Here is a 23,547-nt window from a genome sequence, read left to right on the forward strand (position 1 = left end):
TCACTATTTATACAACACTTTAGATTATGGTTTACAGACGTGAAGTTGATCCTCCAGACTTTTGTCAGGTCTCGAGTTAGGCCGGGTACACACTACAGGGTTTTCAGAGGATTATCGGGCCAATCAAACGATAAACGAGCATTCGGCCCGATATCGCATTACTGTGTACGCTCCAACGACGAACGTTCCAAAGCTCATTGTATCATTTCATTTGATTTTTCAACCGGACTTAAAATGCCGTTCGACGATGAGACAATGTCGTTCCAATCCTGCAGTGTGTACGCACTCAGGACCGGCAGTGTCCATAGATCTCTATGCAGTGTGTACGCACTCAGGACCGGCAGTGTCCATAGATCTCTATGGGGTGTGCAGAGTCACCATCTATTCAGATTATCTGTCATGGTTATGACAGATGAAGAGCACAGATCTGAACGTAAATTGTGTATAGTGTGTACGCAGGAATCTGCATGCCGCTCAGGACTTTTTTTTATAATCGTAGGTGAAATCCTCAAGGATATCGCATCCCAGTAAATTTTGTATAGAGTGTACCCAGCCTCGGTGAAAGAAGAATATTTTTACCATAATGGTATTAAGAAGCTTTTCAGAGAACTAGACTTACATAGAAGTTTGTTTTGTATATGTTTGTTTAGTTTTTTGTAACTGAATAACTTAAAGGACAGGGCTGCGAGGGTGACCAATCACACGTTAGGGTTAAACGCACATGAAATATTATTCAACTTGGTTACTGTCTGTAAGAACTTTGTCTTGAATTGAATCGACAAAGATGCAGAAGCGGCACTACATCCCACGTCTGCCTTCTACAAACGCGCTGATATAATTTGACCGCCAATACCAAATATGCCCCAAACATGTTGCCAACTAGATTCTTGTTTTGCTAATTGATTGATATGACCGGACTTAGAGGTCACAAAGATATTTTTATTAAATAAGAGAAAGAAATGTTTTGTTTTTTTTCTTGTTTTTCTTTTAAAGTTAAACAATTCTTTGCACTTCTTGGTAGTTGACATTTTTCCAACACAGAGCCACATGAAAGCCCTGGCAAGCGATTTATCACCGCAGCCTATATCGTCTGCGCTGCCCCGTCAAGTCGGGTTGACGTTAACGTCGGAATGTTTCTCTATCTATAAATAAACACCTGTATGATGTTTCATCGTGTGATCTGTTCAGAACGACTGCTTAGTGTATTATTCTCACACGGTCCAGATGTCGGGTGACTCATAGGGCCGGCGGAGCGGAGGATCGGTTTATGTGGTCACTGAAAAATAAACAACCCTCCGCAGTCCGAGACATAACTGTTTCCCGTCTTTGCCAGCGCGGAGATATCAGGAATTAATGGGATAATTCTTACTTTAAGTCTGCGATGGATTCCGAGGCCTGTTTTTGTCGGTCTAGGGAAGGGCATTCATCGTTACTAGTCATCCATAACTATTCTATTTTCCTGCTAAGGTCTGAGGCAGAAGATTGCAAGAACACTGTTATAAGGGTTAGGGGGGGGGGGGGCTTCACGTCCTTGAATGTTGAAGCAAACCCAGCTGTGTAATTCTATCTCCGCATGACCTCACTGAGCACACATGTAGCACCTGGGTAAATAAATAGAGCAGATTTTGTAAACGAGGAGGGTGCGTAGACCGGAGGAAGGAAAGGTTTGAGATTACCTGCAGAACGTTACCTTTCTGTACAGCCCGCCAGTCGTCTACCACATGGACACAGTGACAGCTTGCAGCCCTACAGGAAGGAACACAAAGGCCTTATTTTATACAAAGAACAAACAGATGGAAACTGTTTATGAAAAACCCATTTGTTTTCGAAGGACCCAAGAATAAAAAATACCTCTAGCGTTTCACAGTCTGCAGAATACAGTGTCCACCTTACACAACAAAAGGAGCGAATTAAAGTTATATAGTAGAAAAGTTGTGTTAATATATTTAGAAACCCCTGTAAGTAGTCTGTTTAATTAGCAATTTCTGATATCCGCTCTTATAATCGGTGAGTAGTGATGTCATGACTTTAGGAAAGCTTGTGTATTATAAAGAAATGATACTTTATGATATTAATATTGTAATATATATGAAAACTGTCATTTATGATAGAAGTAACTTTAGATTTCTGTGCTCGGTATAAAGCTCTCAGCTTTTCGTGCTGTTACATGGTAGATCCTCGTTAACTTCTAATAACCCTATAATTTCATTGCGTTCTGTAACTGTGAGCAAGGGTTCTGATTGGTCCACGCTCTGGGATTGGCTGATTAAGCTGGAAGCACACCTATGCAGTCTTAAGATGCAATCTCTGTAACGATTTCACCAACGACTGAAAGTCCCAATGATCATGCATATCCTTGTGTGCACACCTACACAATTTAACTTCAGATCTGTGATCTTCATCTCTCATAACCATCTGCTGAAAAGATCCTGACTCTGTACACTGTACAGATATCTGCCTACACTGCTGGTGGTGAGTGTGTACACACTGCCACATTTGCCCGACATCGTTCCATCGTTGATCGTGATTTTTTGGGGGGAAGCTTATAAAACCAAAGTCAACAGATGCCATGTGTTTTGGTACAAAGAACATGATCATGGAGCGGACACACTCTTGTAGTATCCGAATAAATTGTTGCCAATCGTGTGATCTGCGCGATGTTGGCATAGATGTGTACCCAGCTTTACAATGCCAGTTTAATCTGTGATAACCAATCTCAAACCTATCAACCATATCGAATCACAAGTAACTATGGTCACCAGTAGGTGTAGATGAAGGGTACACTTTTAAACAGCTCAGGACCCCCAATCCTTGGCAACAAATTTGAAAACTGGAGATTCTTACACCTAACCCCAGAACAGTCGTGTTGTGCCCCTGATGTGTTCAATCTGCTGAAATGGCAGTTTAAAGAGAGGCTGTAACCAGCCAATCACGTGGCAGCGTTGACATAGTTCACTGGTTTGATTCAAATGTCTCAATCAGGCTGGAATATGATAAAATCAGGAAACAACTTTGCAAATCTAATTAAGAAAAAAAAAAAGAATATCCATCTTTGGCATCTAATTAATGTCTACTGGCTTTTGAGGTGTTGACAGAAAAGACCTCACATATTTGAAATGAGCCCAATTAATTTCAGACTGGTCTCACTTGCCCTTAGCACCAGTTGTGATTAATACATCGATACATTTTCCTTGTGGTTGTTTGTTACTGATGAGAAATTGTTTTTAAAGAGACAGTAACAACAAGCACACGTATTTCAGCACCAAGAGTGAAAACTTTCTTCTCTTAATCTGTGTACAGGACGTTTGACGTCTAAACCTACACTGACACATACAGGGTTAACAAAGTAAAAAATGGCCGAGGGGGAGATTTTTTTTTTTTTTTTTTTAAATGGCCCTTTAAACAAGGCTTCAATTTACACCATCCTAGTACATTGTTTAGGGTCCCTCCCCCTACTGTGATCTCCGCCTTCTGATTTTTGTGGGCGTGGCACTTATTGTGTCCCTCCCTCTTGCGTGTAATCGGGATTTAAACTGGGTTCTATAACCATATATCAATTAAATAAACAATGGAACTGTAGATTATTCTCCAATGAGATAATGCCCATTGATGCCCTGCCCGACAGTCTCATAGCGCACTCTCCGGCTGGGTGAACACTGCAGGGTTTTCAGCTAATTATCGGGCTAATCACACGATAAATGACCGTTCAGCCCTATATCACATTAGTGTGTACGCTCAAAGATGAACGATTATCGTTCCAAAGCAAATCGTATTGTTTCATTTGATTTTTAAACTGGACTAAAAATCTGGTTCCATGAAGGAACGACGTTGTTCCAATCCTGCAGTGTGTATACACTCAGGACCGGCAGTGTCCATAGATCTCTATGCAGTGTGTATACACTCAGGACCGGCAGTGTCCATAGATCTCTATGCAGTGTGTATACACTCAGGACCGGCAGTGTCTATAGATCTCTATGCAGTGTGTATACACTCAGGACCGGCAGTGTCTATAGATCTCTATGGAGTGTGCAGAGTCAGGATCTTTTCAGCCGATGGTTATGTCAGATGAAGATCACAGATCTGAAGGTAAAATGTGTATAGTGTGTGCACAGGAATCGGCATGATCGGGATTTTTTTTTTTCATTCGTTGGTAAAACCGTTAATGATATCGCATTGGGAGAAATTTTCTGTAGTCATCATCATCATCAGGTATTTATATAGCGCCACTAATTCTGCAGCGCTGTACAGAGAACTCACTCACTTCAGTCCCTGCCCCATTGGAGCTTACAGTCTAAATTCCCTAATACACACAGACACACACACAGACTAGGGTCAATTTGATAGCTGCTAATTAACCTACTAGTATGTTTTTGGCGTGTGGGAGGAAACCGGAGCACCCGAAGGAAACCCACGCAAACACATGGAGAACATACAAACTCCACACAGATAAGGCCGTGGTCGGGATTCTAACCCATGACCCCAGTGCTGTGAGGCAGAAGTGCTAACCACTGAGCCACCATACCTAGCCTCAGGACTGTGAAGTGTTATCAATAAATTTACAATATGTAAGCAAAATAAATATTGCTCTACTACAATTAAGCACTATAAGGCCTCCCCAACACAACAGAACAATGGACGGTATCTGAGCCAAACTTAAATATTGCCCACACTGACTTCATCTTGTAACAATCTTCATTTTCTTTTCCATAGTTCCTGAAAACCTCAGAGACAGGAGGGAACTGTTAAACTTTTAGCTCTTGTTTGTTTAACCCAAACGTAGGAAATTGTGCAGAGCAGGCTAGTCAGACCATAAGATAAGATATCTCATGCTACAAAAATATTTTTGCATTATACGGTAAAAGTTTTCTAGGGTGGGGGGGAGGTTACATTTTCACTAATTAAGTCGGTAAAGTAGACTGGGCTATCACAGAGCTGTCAGCGGAACTGACAGAAAGCAGAAACTTGTTCCTAATCCCGGCCAGATAAGTATTAACGCAGCTAGACTCACACTGTCCCGTTTGTTGGATGTTGTATTAATCACAGAGTAAAACTTAACACAGCAATGTCTATTTTCTGATACACGCTATCATTTATGTAAGACATATTACCTAGTAACATGCACTGCGAGACAAGCTCAGTCCTGTCAATAGGTCCCCGGGGGAAGATTGATTTAAATTCAATCTGTAGGTAAAAGCAGACACAGTTCCTGTACTCTGCGTTATACAGTGCCCTCAGCTGTTCACAGAGAGTTAAATAAACACCTTATTTACTTTATACTTGAGATTATGTGCTCACAGAAACTAGAGCAATAGTGAGCTAAAGACCACGGAAATAAGAGTCGTGTTGAGTTGGTTTAGTATAAATTGTTCAAATTCTGGCCAATTCATACAGTATATATCAAGCCATTGTCTCCTTTTTAGGGAAGCCGCCATTGTATCATTATTTTATTGTAAGAGGATTTGACACCTAAGCTCATGTTAGAGCATGAAAAGTCACACTGCAACATTGAGGCATTTTGGAAAGTGTTCCTGGGTCTTCTTAACCCATTGGGAATCTCCCTCCAATACATAGGCAAACTGAGGGGGGTTCTCCTAATGCCTGGAAACCCCCCTCCAAGCCTGGGTAACTGTATAATGGAGGTGGCTGAACCCTGCCCCAGCTTCGCACGGCACTGTCTAATATTATAGCCATGCCCCTATGCATGCTGATCACGCCCACTGGTGGTGTGGAAACCCCCCTATACAAATCCTGCGTTTGCCCCTGCAATAGGAGGACTCAGGTGTTGATGTCACAGAGATAACAGAGCATTATGTCCTGAACCACTTAAATCTTGGTTCTCACGCTGTCAGAGTGCAGTGTTGTCCTATAGATTGTAAGCTTGCGAGCAGTGCCTCTTACCTCTGTCTAATAATACCCAGTCTCGTTTATTATTGTACTTGTTCCCAATTGTAAACAGCTACAGAATATGCTGACATTATAGAAATAAATCTTAATAATAATAATCCCAGGTTTCTACAAAACACAATGCACTAACTGTGAGTATATCTGCAGTGCTAGAGACTATAGTACAACACTTTATCTTTTGTACATTAAACAGCCGATTCTGTGTTCCCGGTCTAGAGGGGGATTTCAGACACCAGTGAACTTTCTCCGCATTTGGGTAGCGATGCCACAGCAGGAATAACTGGCATGCTAAGCTTTGATGTTATGACAGGGTTGAAATGATATTGTTCTCTTCTAAGTTTTCTCGAGTCAGATTAAATTGCTCTGGACTGTGGGCATCCACCTTTGCCCACTGTCAATTTTACAGTATAGGGAGGACATGCCCAGAAAGTTTTCAAGGAAGACTTGAAAAGTGAAACACATTTACAGATTCCTGTATAGTTGAATGTTTAACGGAACTGAGCTACAGTCTTAAATATACCCTTTAATTACTTTGTATGCAAACTAATTTTAGAATCTTCCCACAGAGCATTAGTCTACTACAGTCTCACTTTGTAGAGTAGACCCCTTTCTGCTTATGTCTTCTGATCTGTCCGTAGCGGAATGAATTAAGGGAAATGTCAATAAACCTTAGATCAGGCCTGTCCAACCTGCGACCCTCCAGATGTTGTGAAACTACAAGTCCCAGCATGCCCTTCCAGCTATCAACAGGTTGTCTACTGGCAAAGCATGCTGGGGCTTGTAGTTTCACAACACCTGGAGGGCCGCAAGGTTGGATAGGCCTGCCTTAGATATTCTGAAGGTTCCAATACACAGGATGAATTCCAATTTAGTCTTAAGTCTTTGGCCATATCAGACAGATCATTGGGACAATACAGTCACCATCCAACTATAATTCAGTCCATCCTGACATCTGACTAGTCCGAATCTGTTCTTGATTGCAATTTGTGGGCTCAAAACGACGACCATTCACAATCTGTGACCATTTGAGTCTAAAATAGCACATGCCTACTCTTCCGGAATGTCCGGGAGACTCCTTGAAACTCCCGGAAGAGCAGGCGCGCCCCTCCCAAGTTCCACCCACTTCACAATTTAAGTGGGCGGTGCCTAATGATGTGATACAATGCACTGCCGGAGGCGGGGTCATCTACAGGAGAGGATATTTAGAGTGAAATAACGTGATATGCCACCAGAATCGCACCTTTTGTCAGCGCAGTTGATCAGTTTCTTTAATTTATTTGTTTACTCTCTAACACAGAGGGGTGATTTAAAAAGTATAAATAGTCATTAAATTAATTATTTTATTAAGTTAAAAAAAAGTCTTTATATGCAGGAGTTTAACAATTTGAGTCATATTTCAAATTATAGACTTGATTAAATTGGTATCCACACCAATACAAGACACTTTCAATAATTAAAAAACACTTGTCGCCTCTGCTAGTATTATTGTGCAATGTGATGTTTCTGTACCACAGCTTTTTTTTTGGTGGGAATTAATGAAATCTCGTGACAGATGTATCCCAGGAGTACATTTTCCAGACTTTACTATTCTTTAGGGGGGGAAATTGCCTAAGTGACAAATGCAAAGCATCAGTGCTGTTATCTCAAACCTGGGATAGACCCTATCTCCCCTCCCCATCTGTATGGATAAAAGGACTCAAGGAGAAGGATGGGAGTTTAGCAAGAGATGGCAGCTACTTGCATTAAGTAACAGGCTGAGAGCAAGCCAGTTTATTTGTTGTGAGGGAAAGGGTGCAGAGATGAAGAATCGAATACACGGCCGTAATAAGGTTTCGGTAGAAATTGCTGACTTGGCTTAGCCGTGATTCCTGCTGACAGGACCTTCTCTATTGTTCATTACTTGATTTCACAGTTCAAGCAATTTTGGTTCTTGAAAATATATCTTTTTTTCTTTTTTTTTTTTTGTATCTCCCATTTTTGATCCTCGGTGCATGTGTATCGTCTTTTGCACCTCAGTATAGAATACCTTTCCTACTCGGCAATACTAGCGTTGCCTCCATCTGTGTTTTGTAAAGTGCTCCCCTGCCACTTGAAATTTGTGTTAACATGAAACAGTTTTGGTTCCTCAATACAAGTTTCAGCCACTCTTGTGGTTCTTGAGGTCTTCTGTTGATTGAAGGTTTAACCTTAATGCCATGTGTGTGATAAAAAACAGTTTGATCTAACATAACATTTGGTTTATTGCTGTGGTTTCTGAGCATGTCTGCAAGTGCTGTCATTTAAAGATCCCAAAATATTTGTGATAGTTTGTTGTGAAGTTACAGCCTCGCATTTGTTTAGCTGTCAGAACAAATTTGTTGCCGTCCAGCTGGTTTAACCAGTGAGCTCGACCACCCCACTTCTAAACTTCATTGGGTCCCAGATTCTTAGTTAGCAAACAAAATGCCCAGCAGCTTCAGTGTATGCAACTAGTCCTAATTATGGGAAATATCTGATCGGAGAAAACAGTCATAACTGTCCTGTCAACACACAGTTGCGGTGTGTATATTCACGCAGATTTTCACAGTGGATTAGTGATCTCAGTGATGTCACTGGCTCCTAGGGAATTGACTGACTGCATACATATTGATATTATTAAAGACCACCAAATAACTGCTTTCACTGTAGGCATAAGTACACTTTAACTTCATCATCATCAGCAATTTATATAGCACCACTAAGTCTGCAGCGATGTACAGAGAACTCACTCACATCAGTCCCTGTCGCATTGGAGCTTACAGTCTAAATTCCCCAACTTACACACACAGACTGAGAGACTAAATTCAATTTTTAATAGCAGCCAATTAACCTACCAGTATGTTTTTGGAGTGTAGGAGGAAAAACCCATGCAAACACGGGGAGAACATACAAACTCCACACAGATAAGTCCTTGGCCGGGAATCGAACTCATGACCCCACTGCTGTGAGGCAGAAATGCTAACCACTGAGCCACCGTGCTGTCCTACTTCAATACATGTTTACAATGACTTCCTTCTAAGCACCTCAAATCTCTTAGGTACAGAGGGTTCTTCTGTTCAAGACGGTGCCATTAAAACACATAATTATAAGGGTTGTAAGTCTTAATTGATCAGGGGATTATGAAGGGATGCCGTAAGAGGAGGCCAAACAATAAAAATGCCTAATGTGGATTTTCCATGGTTGGAGCTTCAATAGATAATTTCTTTTAAAAGTTATACCATTAAAGACACAAACATTTAAATGTATCATGTCTTCAAACAATTTAAATATATGCTCAGACATCATTCTTCAAAATTCCATCTTTGCTACGGAAACTCACAATATATTTGTGAATATGAATTGAAGGCAGACTTCTGTGTACACAGAGGACAAAGGCCATCACTTAAATTTCAATTCAATTATATGGTTTGTATTTGCTATTGACATCTGTACATCATGAATCTTGCTGTGCGCACTGCAAGTATTATTTATTAAAATTATATTGGAGTTTTCTAAAGGTGGAATTTATACAATGCAGTCTGAAGCACATTCAGTCCTTGATTACAGTTTAACATCCTACATTCTATACATAGAAATCATATCTTATCTGTATGACACTTGTAAGTATAAGATATCTTCTAAGAAAACTAAACAGTAAAACTTGCATTTTAGTAATAAAGGGTCTACAGGATACATTTACAAGGTGATTTTTCTGCTACTTAATAACTGCTGATTTGTTTGTGTTATGTGACAAATCACAGGACTATTAATAATGCGCAAAATGAAGAATTAGGATGAGGTAATTAGTGTAACTGCAATTCTGAAAGATATACAGCAGCTGCTTAAAAAAGCCGTATTGAATATTTGTCAGTGCTAATTAATTCTTTTTTTGTTCCCTGTTTGCAATACTTAAAGTACCAGTCCTTCATTGTCATCAGCTTTCATTAAATTGATTGATATGTAAGATAGGCGATCTTTATATAAATGGTCCTTTCTTTCAGTCTCTGCAGCATTGTCTGGTGATTATTCTGTGATAATATAAAGGCCAGAAGTTGGTGTTGCCCCCAGAATAACACATTGCTGGTCCAAACCTTCCTATCAGATATTAGCTGTTGCCAATCTTGTGCAAGTCTAGCATTGATAGGTATGCATTAAATTCGCTGGTGGGGTCTTGGTGGGCGTGGCTGCCTCATGTGGTTGTGGGCTATGTTAGCCTGGGGCCATTCCCCTCCCCTCAAAAGACTTTGCAGGTATGTGTAACATCCATTTACTATGGTGAACGGGACATACCTGCAGGCTGTCTTCTCAGTGATGTCACTGGTTCCTAGTGACTGGATAGGCTGCATTTACAGTGATGTCACTGGTTCCTAGTGACTGGATAGGCTGCATTCTCAGTGATGTCACTGGTTTCTAGTGAATGGATAGGCTGCATTTTCAGTGATGTCACTGGTTCCTAGTGAATGGATAGGCTGCATTTTCAGTGATGTCACTGGTTCCTAGTGACTGGATAGGCTGCATTCTCAGTGATGTGACTGGTTCCTAGTGAATGGATAGGCTGCATTCTCAGTGATGTCACTAGTTCATTGTGAATGAATTGGCTGCACTGCCATTGATGTCACTGGTTCCTAGTGAATGGATAGGCTGCATTCTCAGTGATGTCACTGGTTCCTAGTGAATGGATAGGCTGCATTCTCAGTGATGTCACTGGTTGCTAGTGAATGGATAGGCTGCATTCTCAGTGATGTCACTGGTTCCTAGTGAAGTGATTGGCTGCATTCTCAGTGATGTCACTGGATCCTAGTGAATGAATTGGCTGCACTGCCATTGATGTCACTGGTTCCTAGTGAAGTGATTGGCTGCATTCTCAGTGATGTCACTTGTTCTAGTGAATTAATAGAGTGATTATTGGTTTGGTCATTTCAAATACAGTCAATGCCCCATTTCATATATATAATGCAGGAAAAGTCCAATACACCTAACGCTTAAAATGAAATAAGGGTGAAAAAGTAATTTTCAATTGACCTTCTTGTATTATTTTGTTAACTATTTGCAAATTGGATGGACTAATTGAATTGCATTAGGGTATGGAAGGTTTTAATTTATACAGTTTTTTTTGTGTAACTAATTTATTATAATTGTATATATTTAGTTTTTCCTGTGTGTGAGCGGCGTGGCATCGTCTTCAGTTGCACCAAAGAAATAACCAATCAGATCTCCTTATAGTCTCTCCACAATCTAAATGGAGTCACAGGCAGGGGCCGTTTGGGTTCAATGACTTATATTTGATCTATTTCTTTTAATTAGGTTCTAAAAACTATTTAAACGTTTTTTTGCATAAAAAGTATAAATTGGCATATTATTTTTAATTTCATCGGCACATGCTACCCTTGCAACATTGTAACGAATGTACTCACTTGAAACCGGTTTGCGAAGTGCAGACTTTGACAGACCCCCTTAGTGGGGGATCCACCGTAAAATACTACCGACTTCTGCAACATTAAACACCTCTGACTCTTGCCCAGACGCTTGCATTTGAGCCGTTCACGAATTCTGCATGCCTTGGAATGTTGGGGGGTTGCTATGTCACATCACACAATGTCACAATGCTCTGATGTCCACTTAATGTTTTCAGCTGTCCAAGAATGGCTGTTCCTGTTTCACGCAAAGCTGACTTCATTTCGTACCCACTAATTTTCACTTAAGTGAGCAATCCAGACAGATGAAGCATATTTTAAATTGTACATCTAAGGACAGTGACGGGAAGAAGACATAGGACTTTAAAAAGTTGTTTCCTTCTTCTGTCGAACTAGATGATATTAAATTATTCCACGAACCTGAGACTTATCACTTCCCAGGTGTTTGGTCTTCAGTGGTGTTATCAGTCCAAACACGTTTGCTGATTATTTTTTTTAAAAAAATTACTTTTGTACCAAAGCATTAAATGGATTTGCTGTTCTCCATTGTATATATAAAATATAAATCAGGCTTGGCAAGGCGTGCTGGGACTTCTAGTTCCACAGCAGCCACAGGTAGCCTACCTTGAATGTAGATATATAAAATATACTGATGTACTTATCATATCCATGGATGTAATACATCTTGGGACAGATTTACAAACACGGTGGTGTACTTATTAAAGGAATATTAACAAGCAGATGGATATTGGAGAGTAGGCAGTCTTTGCCTTTCACTATATACACCTAGAAGCACAGTGACCTCAAGGGGCAAATGGATGAAACAAAAAAAACAAAACATTAATTGTGGCATCAGTGAAAATGTTTTTATATCATGCTATTGTTTGAAATCACACGAATGTTTTATTTGCAATGTTTTTCTGCATGGATGATATGTTTCTTATATTACTAACTCTTTATAAGTGTTATTTTGTATTGATAACCAGGCACTGTCTTACAAATGCAACATGCTAAATGCACCATGATTTTCTGAATTGTGCTAATTGCTTTGCGCTAACAATGATCACCGCTTCCTAACATCCTCCCCCCTCCCCGCATTATAGGGAGCCATGTACTTGTGTCTGTTGATTGTCAGTTTTTATGGTTTTATCTTGCACACACTTCTAAATATAGCACTGATAAGAAGACAGGGCAGACAGGCTGACATAAGTTTCCTGTGTTGGTTAGAGTTCAGGTTTAGATGGCCACAACCACTAACAAATGCTAAATTATACATGTAATGTATCAAAAAAATAGCCTATGAAACAATGTATCCAATAGTGCAGTTTAATAAACAATGTAACATTCCGTCCAATTCCTTCACACTGCACCCAGACTAGTGCTCAGATCATTCTTTCTGTTTAGGGAGTAGTAGCAGCATGTAATATATAAGTGATAGACCTAAGTGGGAAAAATAGGGCTATAACTTTTCAAGAGTCTTTTTTTTGGTCCCTCTGACAGTTTTTCATAGCCAACCTAACTTAGACATAAGATATCATCATACCTTAAAAGCCATTGACATTCAATAATTATGATTCAGTTCCTGCACAAAGAGGAAGAGACTGATAGGCTTATTTCAGGAGAGCTTCCTAAAGAAATATTATCCCCCCTAAGTGGTAAAACCAAGCCTGGAACAACCATAGCAAGGCCAGACCAAAGTGTCCTTGCTCTCCGGGCAGACATACGCAGAATGTGCTAGTTACCTTCCATGGTAAGGAGTTATGGTCTTATGTACCTGAATACCATGGAGCCACCACCATACAATCAGGCAGTTAGACCAGAGCGTTGGCCGGGACGGCACCTGTATCTCAGCTTCTGTGATACTCCAGCCTCCCACCGACAATCCCGTACAGGGTCATATTTAGACCCAAGTTGTGAGCCTATGGGATCGTTGGAGCTGAAATATAGGTGGAGGATCATCACGTGCGGAGTGCGGAGGTCCTGGGCATGTGACCCACGGAGAGCACTTTACATTTTATGCTCTCCTATAATAATTTGTAAGCCATAGAAACCAATCAGAGTTGTTCTTAAAGAAAAACTCCCCTCAAAAACGATAAATGTCGTTTTGGGTGCAGCTAAGTTCAAAAACAGTATTATACTTACCGCGGATGCGCAGTTTGACGGATCTTCCATTGTCCCCAATCGCTCTACTCGTATGTCATGGCCTGTTTCAGGGTGTTGGCATCGGCTTGAAACAGGCTGACCTGTTTGAGGAGGGAGATCAGTGGCATAGGACCCCTGAAGAGATGTTAACAGCACATCCCAGGTAATTAGATTTTGGGTTTTTTAACTTGACTCCTTAAATCCCACCCAAAACTACATGACGCCAAAAGCAGGAATGTTGATAATCAACTGTAGATCCATAGTACCTAACTCCATATTTTTATACCTCTGAACTGGCAAAGTTTGAGCACCATACTTTACCAGCATCAGTTTCAAATATTCTGTGGAGGTGTTGCCCATAGCAACCATTCACATTCTAGCTATCATGTTCTAGACTGTACTTGATAAGGGATAGCTTGTATCTGCTTGGTTGCTATGGACAACTCTTCCACTTTTCATTTTAAAAAGGCCAGATACATGTAATCCCAAGAATGTGCCCATCACCCAGACAAATTGGAGGCAGACCATATTCACGTGGTCCCCCAGGGCTTAGTGATGTCTCTAATTCCTAGTGACTTAATAAGTTGTATATTGATTCAGCCTATACCATGGCTGCCTCCTTCCTGTGCAGGTGACAAGTACAATTTAAGATTACGTTTCACCTCTTTGTATCTGAACATCAATAAGTTGCTATTCTTTAGCATGAACAGTAGTCACAACACACAGAATCCTGACGATTTTTGTCAAAACTACAACACTATTACCTGTAAAATACTGTACCATAAAAACTGACAATGAAGCCTTATCTAATCTATTAATTACCTTTGCTTTCTCTCCCTTTAAAGCCTAATTTGTGATACTCAACCTTAGGAGACAATAAAATATGTTCAGTAGCTTAGAGACTAACCTAGAAACACAGGTTTCGCACTATATTGAAAATAATACAGTGCCACAATACTTATGGCGCACTTAGAAAAATGGTTCCACAGGTATCTGTATAGAATATTTGGCTTTGCTAAGAGCAACCAATCAGAGGCTTGCTTTCATTTTGTAAACTGTACCAGGAAAATGATAGCTAGGACCTGATTGGTTGCTTTGGGTCAACTTTTCAACAGTTACTGGTAGAACAGTTTATAAATGTCCACAGTATGTATGTGCAGTAATTTGTTTTCCACTGTAGTTTATTAATACAGTGTATTGGAAATATATAAAATTTTATTAAAAAACTAATTAATCTGAATTAAAAATGTATTTACATCATGAACCTGTTCTGTGTCCCAGACCTTGGCTTGTGTAGTCTACAATCAGCCTCAGATTTATCCAAAATAGGATTTTCCATTATTATCCTTGTTGGGCGTTAGCTGCTTAGGTCAGATAGGGATTATACATCATGAGTGGGCGACCTGTGTTCTCTTGATGTGATAACTTAGCCTGAACACAGCCAGAGCACAGGTCGGCCATGTTTGCTGTGGGCGGCCAGGAGGTTGAGTATCACTGAATGAATGTTGCTTCTTCACCCACGTTCACAATGCATAGGCTGTGGTTCCATTATTAAATTGCACTTATCAATCATTCTTGCCAGGAATGCCATCGCCTACTACCTTAAAGAAGTCAGAGAAGTCTGGTTTCAGCAGTCCTTCTCCTTCGCAGACCTCTTCCCTTGGAACGGCTTTCACACAGCATCATCGACCTGTCATTACAGGACCCAGAGGTGAGGCCTTACCCGCGGAGCCCCCCTCCCTTACAGCACTGCATTAAGATTCATGCTGTGTTACCGTCCCTTGGTTAGGTTATGTCGCTCACTAGAGTTCAGGCTAAACTTTGCAAACAGCTGTCTTCTACATGGTCTTAGAATAACACTTTTACAAACAATTTAAATTCACTTCTGACATCTTGTCCAAAAATGATAGACATGTTAGTATTGGGTTTATGTTCTGCTTGTACAATTATCCTGATGTTTAATGAATAGGTGTTTTTTGTACGCAATGTATCGTCTATTTTATTCTTGTGAATTGTGTTTATGATTAATTTTTTTTTTTTTGTTATTCTATTTTGTTACAGAACTAAAAAGCTTTAGAGAGATTTTGGGGGTTTTTTTGCATTAAAAATGGGACACAATAATAAAATAGAATAAATAAGTAATATATACAATTGTTTTTACTATGGAATGTTGTGAGATAAGCAGAAGCGATACACGATAGTTCTGGAATTTTAAGAAACGTTTGCTATATCTGATTGAACAGTGTGTGCGTGTTCTCAGCAAAGATTTAATCATATAATCGTAACTGATGTAAATTGCTCAGCGTTCTTGACCTGTTCTGTACCTGCGCACATTTCATGGCGAATAACCCAGAGCGCACTTTACCTTACATAGATCACAGCTATACAAAGGCTCTAAATGAAAAGAAATGACTATTACTGTCAGATGTAGGTTTGTTAACATGTTTTTGCTTCCTGAGAGATTGCACAGATTTAAATGAAGAAACATTATTTTCTCTATTAAAAGAAGAGGCTAAGGATCAACCTTTTTGGCGCCCAACATACTCCCCACTCTTTCACTTTGGCTTATGTGTCTTGTTCGAAGGATAAACCAAACCATCATGGCTCTAAACTGCCGTTAGTTATCTTCCTCTCTCTCATATAAGTAAATATGTTGGGGGGGGTTTTTAGCAATACTCATCTAGACTGCAAGTAACTGTTACAGATTTAGTTGTTTTGGGAGTTTTCACAAGTTAAAATTAAGTTTGGTTCTGTAGCTTTAAGGTGGCCCCAGACGTGGTGATTGTGTCTGTCAATTTAGAACGTTTTTGCTCAAAATTGCCACATGTGTGGGGCTCCAGCTGCCACTGTAGATTGTTGAGAACAGTTCCTAGGTAAGAATGCAGCTACTTCTATTTTTCTATGCATGCTGACCGCCTAAAGACCAAGTGTATGGCTAAATTGGATATGGACCTTTAAACTGCCCTATGCGGTCAGTACGGGTTGCCTACCTTGACCACCTTTTGGTTGTCCGTGTGTATGGACAAACTGGGCACCAATCCAGTTTGTTTGGCTATTAGGCCAACAACCATATCTGTCAGAGTTTTCTGACTATCTTCCATCTCACATAAATTATTTAATCCAAAGTAATATGACACATTGTGAAAGCTTGCACTTATCCTATGCCTGTATACACAACCTAATAGAATGAGGTCCAACTTATTGTAGCAAAAGTCCAATTTTTATGAGACCGACTTTGGCTAAATATTAGAAATCACTGCACATAGTTAAAAGAAAAGAATGATTCTCCAATCTGTAGGGTGATGTGTGGAAGCCTAGATGATCCAGTCTACTCCTTGAAGACCATATCGGCATCCAGACATTATCCTTCATTTTATCATTCATTATCTTTCAAGTTGACTCTGTAGAGGTCTGTGGAGCTGATCACTGTAGCAAAGCTAAGAATATAGAGGACCCAACCCATAAATCTTTAAGCTTTGTAAACTCATCTTATGGGAGGAAAACAATACATGTTTTGAATTCCAAGTGTTCTCCCAATGTCTGACAGTTACTTACTTAAAGATAATAGAGAGAGAATGCTCTCGTTACAGTGGTAAATTGACCATTTAGAGTTGTTTTCCATTTAAGGGTAGCGCCAGACTGGCACTTTCTTGCAAGAAAAGTGCTGGCATTCAAATCATTGTTGCCAACTTTTATATCCTCCCCACCCACCGGGAGATAGCGGAGGGAAGGCCAGGTTGTAAGTGCAGGTGGAGTGGTGCCGCCATGGCATCTCTGGGCCCTTGCTATGTAAAGGCGAGGCCTGATTAGGCAAGCTACGTAATTAAGCCCCACTTCCACAAGGACCTGGTCTTCCCTGAAATTCGGGAGCTTCCCGGAAATTCTGGGAGAGTAGGCAAGTATGATTCATAGTGCTTAATCGCTACTCTCGTGATAGGGAACGCTGGCATTAATCATACCCCGTTCGCACTGCCTCAAAAACCCGGGTTATTGCCAGGGCAAGCTCACGACGACCCGGGTCAAGGCTCAGTGGGAACGGGTCTAGTGGCATGTACCCGGGAATTAGACCCGGGTCTTTTGGAGGGTTATTCCTGGGTCCGACCCGGCTAGCCTCCAGTCTGACCGCTGAGATCCGGGTTTTTCAACCACGGTCTCACCAAAACCTATTGAACAGTTTAAAAAAAAAAAAAAAACACAAGAGCCAATCAAAGCTCCTCTTATGATCTTGCCAGGGAGACCCGGACAGACCCATGTTCAGTGTGATCATGGTCTACCTGGGAATTTGCCGGGGTGTCCTGCACTATCACTCGGCAGTATCTAGGGTTCATATACCCGGGATATTGCCAGGGCGGCAGTTGGAAAATGGTATTACACATGTTTTGCTAGTGGTTTCACGCTAGTAAAACGCATGTAAATGGGTTTGCCACTAAAAACCATTATTACGCACTAACACTGATCTGCATGCATTGTGGCAGTGTCCTCCTTACACATGAGTTAACTTTAACTAAATGCATTCTAGGAAGCCTAAACAGAGCTTCACGCCAGCGTTCAATGTTCATTTTCATAAATGCATTTTAGTAAATCACCCCTGTGGCTGGTTACAAGGTCTGGTTTGCCCCACACCAGCAGACACATAGCAGATTTTCCCACGGTGCTTTGGGAGACGACAAAGCCACTGCCATGAATTTCCTGCAGCCGGATATAGCTGCTGTCTTATCATGGATTGTTGCCTTGGTTTTCTATCCCATAATTGCCACTTATATGAGACACGAGGACGGTGTTGCTTGTACGGTTGGCCATTTGTGTTAAAATACGCCAGTCCTCCCCCTGACATATCACCTTCATGTATTACTGCTGTTTTCTAAAATGTAACTAAAACTTAGCTTCAATATATTTATTCCCATTAAGAATACATAAACTGACTGATCTCCCCTTATAGCAAACGCAGTAGAGGGGTATATTGTAAGCTCCTGAAAACACATTTTTATTAATATGTATTATCTCTTCTTGGAACACGCAGTACAAGACTATTTTTAGTCATACTGTACATTTCAAAACCTGCATGAGAATTTTTTTATGTAGATTTGAAGAAAATCAATATAAAATATTATTTTTCAAACCTCTATGTTTCTGTAAAGCAGAACTGGAGAAAGTGCAGCTCTCTCCGGCTGTTGTTTCACTATATCTTTTCCATGCTGGGATTTGTAGGGTAACAACAGCTGGAAAGTCACAGTTCGCCTAATTTAGGTTTGCTGTAGAAAAAAAAAACCCTCTTCAAAGCAAACACTGTAGAACTGATTTACTCTGCGGTGATTACGCCATTATGTCATTTCTTTACTTAACCTCCGCTCAACCCAAGTGTAGAAATGTCTGTGTACACACACTTGCAGATCTATTGTCACATATATTTGTTGCCGCTAATTTCGTGTTCCATTTGGAATTCAGCGTACAACATAATTATTGCTGGGCGAACCACTTTTCAGTTCCTCTGCATGTGCAAGAATAACATGCTTTTCCTTTCTAAAGCGGCATATTTCTGCGCTGAGATCGTGGCGTTAACCTTGAGTATAGATTCTGAGCAGATGTCTCGTTAGGCAAAGGAAATTAGCTCACTGTTTACACCTTGGAGCCCGGCGACTGATTCGCAGAAACAAGCGCGGTGAATGTAACTCGCCAGTATAACGATGTTCACATTGTACCAATGCTTTGGTCCTAATTACACCCATATAACTTGTTCCTGTATTGATTTCTTTACACACCTGACTTGCAGAAGAATTATGTCCAATATATTTTTGTCTGATTGCGATGTATACACCCGTAACAATGGTTTCAGATTGAATGAGTTTTAGTTGAGTGTGGAAATGGGCCAGATTGGGAAATGCTTTGACACTAGTCTAGCAGTTTAGCATGCATTGCAGTATATGGGATTAATAATCCCTATTGCATTATAAAGTACATCTGTACTTTATAATGTCTATTATTTAGAAAAACTGGAGACGCTTCTGTAAGTGGCGCGGTCGACATGTGTCTCCACCTCCTTAATGTACCAAAGTTACATGTGAACCGCACTGCCCTGCCTCTCCCAGGTGGAAGTGGGTGGCAGTATAAAATAAGCTCAACTTAAAATGCGGCTGTAAATTGTCTGCATGCTCAGTGCAACGCATTTTGCGGCAAGCAACATTTTTATATTGTGCCAATGGACTTACATCCAACTCCAAAACACCCCACCCCCCCAAATGCCAACTCTTACTTTCACTGTGAGGAGCACTGCTAAACTATTTTGTGAGGGAAATGTGTGAGGCAGGGCCTGATATCAGTTTTCAGTCCACTCGGAGAAAACAGTTTAATTAGAATTATTATCCCGCTTAGGTCAATAATCAGTTGGGTTAGGGGCATCCTGTGTGTGCTGGAACATGACAAGGGGTTAATTCGCCTCTCGCTGTCTTTCAGCTCTCCCAGGGCCCTGGCGCCTCTCTCCTTATCTGCATGGCAGTGGTATGATCTATATGACAGTTTTCTAGATAAGAGTGTTTGTGCTTGGGGGTGCTTTCCTTTCTTGGTAACAGCTGAGCAGGGATAGTGTAAATGGCACTAGGACAGTTATTAGGATCTGCGCTGTTTCCTCCCTTTATCCAAATCCTCCCAATTCTGCACAAACAAAATTTCAAATACGAAACATATTTTCTTTCCAACAGTAAATTATCTTGTGAGCTGAAAAAACCTGACTTGTGTGATATGTTTGTATCAAGCTCAAACGTGTGATCTAACCTACGATTAGGCTGTATCTGGAAGCTTTTTACATTCGTGTTTACGTTGATCGGCGCAGTAAAATGGCGCTAGGCACTAAGGAGGTTCTGGGGGCACCTCTTTTCCCCCCGGGCAGATTTATGTTATGGTCAGAACCAGACACATAGGGGCTGATGTAGAGTTGGCCGGAATTGCTCTCCAAATTGCAAATTGCGTTCACTAAGAAAGCCTCAATTGCGTTCATTTGCAAAGCTGCGACTATTGCGTGCAAGCCTGCAGCAGCGACACGTGCGCCTTCTTTATACAGCAAAAGTCACATGTACTGACGACCGTATTTTAGCTATCTGTTTTGTTTGCAGAATACGTGTTCGCAATTGGGCATCAATAAAACGTCAACATCCTGTAATATAGGAGAAACAACTCCCAGTCTTGCATATATAAAAAAATACATTTTGCTTATGGATGCAATGAAGAAAGCACCTATCATTTTCAGCGGGGTGTTCGCAGACAGCGAATCACAAGCAGTTCATGTTGCTGGCGACAGTTATCTTTGTCCACTATGTGCTCCTCCTCTCCACCTCCCGCAAATAATACGGCTTGAACAGAGTGTGTGTGTCTGTGTCCTGGGTCGGCATCTCTGCGCAATTGCACATGCACTCCATTACTGTACTGTGCGGCCCCCATTCCACCTAATCACGCAAACCTTCATAGGTGCATACGGATGTAGTCATTTTTTTGGCCATGTGCAGAGTAATTTCACGCAAGATGCGCTACGAACACTGGCACTCACAATATTCCATAAATTATTCACCTCGTACCGCGTATGACCTCGAAATTTTGCATGTTTTGCCTGGGGAATTTGGTCTTAAGTGTCGCTGCCCTACTACGTCTCGTCACGCGGCAGGATGAATCCAGCTCTGATCATAGACTATAAATTTAGCAAAATGTGAATTTACAGATATGGTGCGGAATGGCACTGGGTGGAACGGCCAATCAAATGCAAGTCAAAAATATTACGTCGCTGGAACTTGCGAAATAGCCCTGTTCAATGTCATATTCATTTCATGGGAAATGATTGCGTTTATAATTTTTTTGCAGTCAAGTGCCGAGCTCTGCGGTCTTTCAGGTGGAGTCTTTTGGAGGCATTTGAGTGCATAAAACACAGTAGAGATCATGTGGAAACAATGCACATGGCAAAACGCCCAGCACACGTCAAGTTGCGCCCTTGCTCTCCACTCTCTGTAGACGCCTCCACAAACTAGAAGTGCGACAGGTGTGCGGAGACGCAGTGCGCAAACGTGTCAACGCCACATCAAAGTCCGCCCTCCGAACACTTTAGGAACACCCCTCTCAGTCAAATACATTTTTCTGCTCTTTTTTTAAAATACATAATTTAACTTCTGCTGAGTGGAAATAGCCGTGGGCCCATCTGCTGGCAGGAACAGCCCTACTAAACGTTCCCTCTCCACCCTTTCCATCACCTGGCTCCGTAAATGGAAATCTTCTTACTGCACAGGTCCGCAAAACTCTGGCGCCAGCTCTGTACTTCGCTAGGCGCACCGCCACACTGCGCCAGCTTCTCCACACCAAACTCTGCCTCCTTGTGATCCCCGTGGACCTTCCTGGAAATCAGCTTTAAGGTGCTAAAAAAAAATGATTTTGTAAACATAGCAATTAGAATTTTTTGCAAAATTGTCGCTGATTTATGTTATTGTATCTGAAGGACAAGCACTAAACGCAGCATAGTGAAACACCACAAGGTAAAGTAGGTGTTGTGAGGATATATAACAAACCTCTGCTGCTTCTAAACCTGTGTTTTGTTAGCTGCTAAGATTTAATGAGAACATGTTTGCACTTAGCTTTTCCATTACCTCAATAAGTAATCCTTCTAGTGTATGGTGCTTATTGTGTAAAGGAGCATTTCTTCCAAGATAATTTTTCTGGTGTACAAGGGGTTTTCAACAACCCCCTCTTTTCTACCAGACTGGTGCATCATTGGGGAAGGGGGGTGTTGTCTTTCCTGTGAGATCCCTGATATTTGCACCATGCCTGGGTTATAAGAGAGGTGGGATTTGCACACCCAAAAAAGCGTAAATGCTGCTTTGTGACATGACGCAAATATTTTGCCCAATTGGATGAGAGCGTCTAGTGCTCTGGGCTATGGGAGGGATTCAGTGGATTTTAGGCATTCCTTGCTAGGAGCGGATTGGGCGCCTAGTTTTTGCACAGAATTACAGTACATTTTATTTTGCGAGAACGGATTATATAGATGAGATACAGAGATAAGTAAGCACACTTGCGCACATAAAGCAGCACGTGGGTCGGCGGTTTTTGCACATAACAATTTACTTTTACTAACTGAAATAGCCAATTTATCGTTGGGCAAATGAACCTCACTCACTTACCCCAAACTGAACGGGAGAAATCCTTTGAACACATTATTAGCCAACGGAAAATGCAATTTAAGGACTAGGGTCACTGAGAGTCTTGCATATGGGTGTGTGTTGACGTGTAGACCCTCTCTAAAGTCAGGCGTAGAAACGGACTGCAGGGCGCAACATTCTATTAATAGCAGCAAACATTATTCCCATCAGGAGATGACACGTCCGCGATAAAGGGAAAATTCTGTTCCCTTTATATAACTCATATTTTATATAGTCTGGCTTTATATATAGACAAGAGTTATATTCAGCAGCACCTAGCGCTGTAATTAGGTATATATAGAGCACTACACAGAATAAGCAACATTTTTTTTTTTATGTTTTGCCTTTGGGTGTTTATACTTACATCTAGTCAGCGGTGTTGGGATATGTGCACTGTATACATACATGAGACTGCTCGGTGCATGTTTTCTGTCAGTAGTCAGGACCCGTTTATGAGCTAGTAAAAAATTCTGTAACTTTGTATATGTCTCGTGTCTGTGCTGTCAGCGAGGGAACCCGGGGCAGTGTTGCGCCATAGGTGTTAGAGTGTGCCTAGAACTGCCCACGTCACCTCCGCTTCTAAGGCCATGGGGCCTCTTTCACAGGCCTCCCTTTGTTCACGACCCGCGGACCAAGATTTTTCTCCGTTCTCCTTTCTTCTTTTTAATATCACAGAATAATTAAACTTCACGTAGCCGGTTTCATTACAAGCCAGGAAAGGCCTCATTAGTCTTCCGTCTTTTCATCACTTTTTCAGAATGTCACCTTGATTTACTAAAGCATATCTCTGGTCTTTTCAAAATGTACATATATTAAGTTCCCCAGCTCTGTCTGTAAATGAGCCGAAACGCGCACGATTCTAAGTCCGAAGAAAAATTGGAGACGTGGAACGAAATGACCAGTAGTAGGATTTTTTGTCT

At 41.1% G+C, this 23,547-nt stretch overlaps 1 protein-coding gene across 19 annotated transcripts in view; it reads left to right on the forward strand.

Moving 5' to 3' along the window:
- Positions 1–23,547, forward strand: part of NFIA (nuclear factor I A) — a 369,222-nt gene that overhangs the window by 287,883 nt on the left and 57,792 nt on the right. For 14 of the 19 annotated variants that reach the window (XM_075181768.1, XM_075181780.1, XM_075181774.1 and 11 more), the window contains exon 7: positions 15,040–15,168. The exons of the other annotated variants lie outside the window; for them this stretch is intronic. In XM_075181768.1, the coding sequence (XP_075037869.1) occupies positions 15,040–15,168 (129 nt within the window). The remainder of the gene's footprint in view (positions 1–15,039; positions 15,169–23,547) is intronic. 19 annotated transcript variants of the gene reach the window in all.

This window comes from Mixophyes fleayi, chromosome 8 (genome assembly GCF_038048845.1).
Source record: "Mixophyes fleayi isolate aMixFle1 chromosome 8, aMixFle1.hap1, whole genome shotgun sequence".
Lineage (NCBI taxonomy): Eukaryota > Metazoa > Chordata > Amphibia > Anura > Limnodynastidae > Mixophyes > Mixophyes fleayi.